Raw genomic sequence first — 5260 nt, forward strand, 5'->3', positions numbered from 1 at the left:
CCTGACCCCCTTTCCCTCGGCCCCAGTCAAACAATAATCGACTTTCCATCTCTTCAGATTCCCTGCTCTGGACACTTGGTGTGAATGGATCACACATATGTGGCCTTCTGTGCGTGCTTCTCTCACCGAGTGCCGTGGTGTCAGTGTTCATCCACCTAGAAGCTTTTTCAGTGTTTGGTCCTCTCTTATGGTTGAGCAGTGTTCTGCTATGGGGGCGGACATCACCTGCACCCTCTCACGCTCTGATGGCCATTTGGGTTGTTTCTGCCTCCTGGCTCTTGTGAATTTGCTGCTGTGAACATTGGATGCCAGCCCTTGTGGGGACACGGCTTCCTTTCTCCTAGGACTGGAAATCCTGGGTCCTTGGTGACTTTGTGTTTAACCTTTGGAGGAACTGACAGGCATTTTGCAAAGTGGCAGCTGTTGCTGATCTTCCTGTGCCATCACATCAACATCACACCGTCATCATTAGGGTCAGTGAGCACATTCTCTGAGCTATAAATAGCACCAAATCCAACCAACTCTGATTAAAACAGAAAATGTCTTTGCTCGTAATGCCCAGAAGTCTGCAGATAGTGTGTCTACCCTCCCAGATATCCTGAGAGCCAGGACTTTATCCCTCACAATATGGTCATTGTGATAAGAAAATGGCTGCCAGGGCACCAGACAACATGACCACCTCCAAAGACCAGGAGAACATGTATGGCCAGATGGCAAACTCCCTTTTCCTGTTCCTGGCACTTCCAAGAGACAGATACAGCTTTCCTAGGACCAGGAGTCTGTTTCCCGGTGGGATTCACTTTAGATAAAGGGGAAGAGGACAGCCCACAGGGGTCCCAGGGACATCAGCGGTTGGGGGCCTCTTTCCATTTCTCTAGCAGGACTCACAGGTGAGAAGTGGGGGTGGGGGTCCCTGGGGGAAGTTGGATGAAGCCACCCCTATAAACAGATGGGGAAGAGACCCGTGGGAACATTCTCTGGCCAGGTTTGAGAAGAGACTGGTGCTCGCAGTCCAGGGCTGAAGCCAACACAGGAGACCTCCCACTGGGCCCCAGGATATTGGGGAGATGTCTCCATCCCTATTCATAAGTCAGAAAAGGCCAGTTCTGAAATTCCTAAATTTGATGAAGCTCAGTGACTTTCCGCTGTGACCATTTTCCTGGGTCATTCCAAATTCTTAGCAGAAGTCCATGGTTCTGAAACAAAGAAGAATATTAAAGAAAGAAAATAGGAAAAATAAAAAAAAAAAGTGAATCTCAAGATAGGAATTTCCCAAGGAGAATTCTCTTGATTGCAGTCATAGAAAGGCATCTTGTTTACTCTTACAATAACCATCTCAAACCCAGGGGACACTCAGGGTTTGAATGTCTAGAGATCTGTGGATCATAAAAGACAGGCAGAATTTCAGAAAGAAGAGATTTTGGATGATGAAGAGCTTGTGCTTCAATCCCAAGGTGGTATGTCACTTCAAATATTTTTCTACTATTTATTTTTCAGGAGTGTAAACTGGAAAAGCTTTCCTAGCTGGGAATTTGAACACTCAATCAGGTATGAGAATGAAACAAGAGACAGGCAGGGGAGTTACCCATATTGTCTGTCTTCTTGCTAGAATTAAAGTTAAATGCCCAGGATTTAGAGCTGGTTTCCTATCTTATGATGGACTCCTCGCTGTGCTTGTGGATTAGGAAGGCTCTTTACTGCCTACATTTTTATTGCTGTATCTCTAGATATTCTCCAGAGTAAATATGCATCTGTAACTATTCAGGATGCAGTGAAGTAAATCATCTAATACAGAAAGTCTGATTGCTATTTTCTTTAAATGTTAGGGAAACAGGTTTTTTCCCCTGCTGAATTTTTTAAATGATTTTGTTTTATGGGTCAGAGAACCAAAAATGAGGTCTGGCATATGATTTGTATCTTAAACAAGAGTGATAAATTGTTAACAATATACAAAATAGACATGGCTGTCAAAGAAACCTACTCTGAATTTCTAGAAGCCATCCTTTCACAGACATGTAATAAATGAAGACAATCTCTCAAATTTTTCTCAAGCTAGAAAGCCCAGAATCCCAAGGGATCCCCTGAAATGTTCCCTAGTTAATTCACTTTTTTATTCTAGTCACATCAAATCTTTTTCTTCTCCTTTCAGGGATTTTCCAAACTTTGAATAATTTCCTTTTTATAACAAATTCTACAGTGTCTGCATCTCTATTCAGGTTTGTTTATAGCTCTTATTAGTCTCTCACTTTCTATTTTCCTTAAGCAAAAACCCTTCAGGTGGTCTCTTACTAGGTCAGGAGGTAGCAGTGTGGTGGAGTACTTGGTTATGTACTCCCTGGGTTAGAGCTGAATTAGGACCATAAAAAGCAGGTCATATCATAATGTGGTTCACAGACAGAGAAGATGGTAGGCTGGAAACATGTACTGAATCCCTGGGAGAAAGAAAAATATTCATGATAAATTTATTTTAAAAAGGGACTGCATAATAGTCCATCACCAACATGTAACCTTAATAATTTATAAGCTAATGATCCAAATACTGTACAATGGTTAGAGCTGAGACTATTTAACACAACAATGCTCTCCCTCAAACTACTGTTGTCTAGGTGGGAGCATCTCAGCTGGTGGACTCTGGTTCCCATTGGAGAGAGCTTTCCATATATTATTTTGTCTTTTAAGCGATGCTGAATCAAACAACAGTCACTGAATTTCTCCTCCTGGGAGTCACAGACATCCAAGTATTGCAGCCTTTTCTCTTTGCAGTTTTCCTTGCCATTTACTCTGTTACTGTGGCTGGGAATGGAGCCATCCTGATGATGGTTATTTCTGATCCAAGACTCCATTCTCCTATGTATTTCTTCCTGGGAAACCTGTCATGTCTGGATATCTGCTACTCCACGGTGACACTGCCAAAGATGCTGGAGAACTTCCTCTCTACACACAAAGCCATTTCTTTCTTGGGATGCATAAGCCAGCTTCATTTCTTCCACTTCCTGGGCAGCACGGAGGCCATGTTGTTGGCCGTGATGGCTTTTGACCGCTTTGTGGCCATCTGCAAACCACTTCGTTACACTCTAATCATGAATCACCAGGTCTGTACCCAGATGGCTCTCACTGTCTGGATCATTGGCTTTTCCCACGCCCTGATGCACTCCATAATGACCTCTCGCTTGAACTTCCGTGCTTCCAACCAGATCCATCACTTCTTCTGTGATGTTAAGCCATTGCTGGAGTTGGCCTGTGGGAACACTGAGCTCAACCGGTGGCTGCTCAATACTGTCACAGGGACCTTGGGCATGGCCCCATTCTTTCTAATACTTCTGTCCTATTTCTACATTATTGTCTATCTTTTCTTCAAGACCCATTCTTGCAGCATGCTTCATAAAGCTCTGTCCACGTGTGCCTCCCACTTCACGGTGGTTGTTCTTTTCTATGTTCCTGTTGTCTTCACTTATATTCGTCCCGCCTCCAGTAGCTCCATGGACCAGGACCAGATCATTGCCATCATGTACAGTGTGGTCACTCCTGTACTAAATCCACTGATCTATACTTTGAGAAACAAGGAAGTAAAGGGAGCCTTGAGGAGGGTGATCAGAAGGAGTCTCTGACCTGAAGAAATCCAGAGAACTCTTCTGAGGCATAAATAAATAGGCTATAAGAAAGTTGAGAGGTGAAATTATATTGCTTCTCAAGTTGTTTACTATTTGTAAAACAAAGAAAACTGTATAAAGGAAAACCAAATGGGAAAGTCTAGTCTTGTTGTGTTAAACAATGCATTCCTACATAATGTAAGGGAAAGTTGAATAAATGGGACACTATCCATGGAATCTTAATGTTGAATTTTTTGGGGACATATCAGCTTACAAAACCAATTTGTTATGTATTCTTTTGTGTTGTTGAATGAAATCACATATAGACACTTGCCAATATTACTCATATATTGTGTAGTTGGGTAGTACTTACACCTGTTTATCTGTGTGTTCCCTGTATATTAACATATTATACTGTGAGCAATAAAATGTTTATGCTGTTATTTTAAGGACCATGGCTACTCAACTGGAAAAGTAAATGTTAACTCACATATGACTTAAAGGAAATTTGTAAGCAATATGTCATGATTTCTTTTTCTTCAAGCAGGGAGGCAAGTAAGTTATTAAAACAAATAATTGCGAATACTAATTAACAGAGATACAGTAACCAATGGTTTACCTAGAGTTTTGTAAACTCTGACTCCAAAGATGTTTTATAACTCAATTGGATAGTCAAAGGTTACTGTAAAATACTATTAAAAGTCGAGGCAGAAAAAAAAAAGGTCGAGGCAGATTGAAAAAAACATTTCAGGAATACCTTTCTAGCTCATTAGTATGTTATTTTCCCCTCAATTTGTGGTCCTGAAAAATTTTAAGCTTCAAAACTCTTCCTATTTATTTATTTTGCTTTTCTATTTCTATACGTTTTTACAGATTGTAATGTGATGCAATATGATGTAATAATACCAGTGAAATATGAGGAATTCATCAAATTTTGTCTTGTTTTTCTTACCTGTCACCAAACCTATACTAAGTGAAAGCCAATAAATCATAATTGCTGAAGTATTTTAGGAGCTAATAGGCAAGACTTACTATGTTCCTTATTTTGTAAGTTCCTAGAAGTGGCTGCTGGGCTGAAACAATGGTGGGTGCCAGCGTTTACAATTATTTACAGATACAGACAGATCAGACTATAAAAGAATATTTTGAGCTCATGGACAGACTGTTCAAATTTTTTATATTCACTTTGTAAACCCAAACAATTTGGTTCTAAGCTTATCACATGCTTTTTCTGTCTTCTAACTTTATCTTCTTTGGTCCTTCAATTCTGATTTTGTTTATAAAAGAATATATGTGTGGAGAAGGCATCTTCTATCCTGAACTGTCACAGATCAGAATTTTTTATATAATCCACCCTGTGTGAAGGCTGTAAACTATAGAGGAACCCATAGGTTCTGGTTATCTCTTGCTGCATAACATACTATCACCCAAAACACAGAAGGTTAAACACTTAGTTAATTAAATCGCGTTATTCTGTGGGTCAGAGATTCAGAAGAACACAGCAGGGCAGGGCTGACTCTGTTTAATAGTGTCTCAGGCCTCAGCTGGGATGACTTCAACAGCTAGACGTGAATCAGCTGGGCGCTGACAAAGTCTGTTTCTCTCTCTCCAGTTTCTCCACATGGCTATCACGTGCTTCTTCAGAAGACATGCTTCAGGCAGACTTTTTA

At 40.8% G+C, this 5260-nt stretch overlaps 1 protein-coding gene across 1 annotated transcript; it reads left to right on the forward strand.

Moving 5' to 3' along the window:
• Positions 1 to 389: 389 nt before the first annotated feature.
• Positions 390 to 4694, forward strand: OR12D2 (olfactory receptor family 12 subfamily D member 2). The gene has a single exon (XM_074347925.1). The coding sequence runs from the start codon at positions 2682 to 2684 to the stop codon at positions 3606 to 3608; it is 927 nt and encodes a 308-aa protein (XP_074204026.1). The 5' UTR covers positions 390 to 2681; the 3' UTR covers positions 3609 to 4694.
• The last annotated feature ends 566 nt before the right edge of the window (positions 4695 to 5260 follow it).

This window comes from Camelus bactrianus, chromosome 20 (genome assembly GCF_048773025.1).
Source record: "Camelus bactrianus isolate YW-2024 breed Bactrian camel chromosome 20, ASM4877302v1, whole genome shotgun sequence".
Lineage (NCBI taxonomy): Eukaryota > Metazoa > Chordata > Mammalia > Artiodactyla > Camelidae > Camelus > Camelus bactrianus.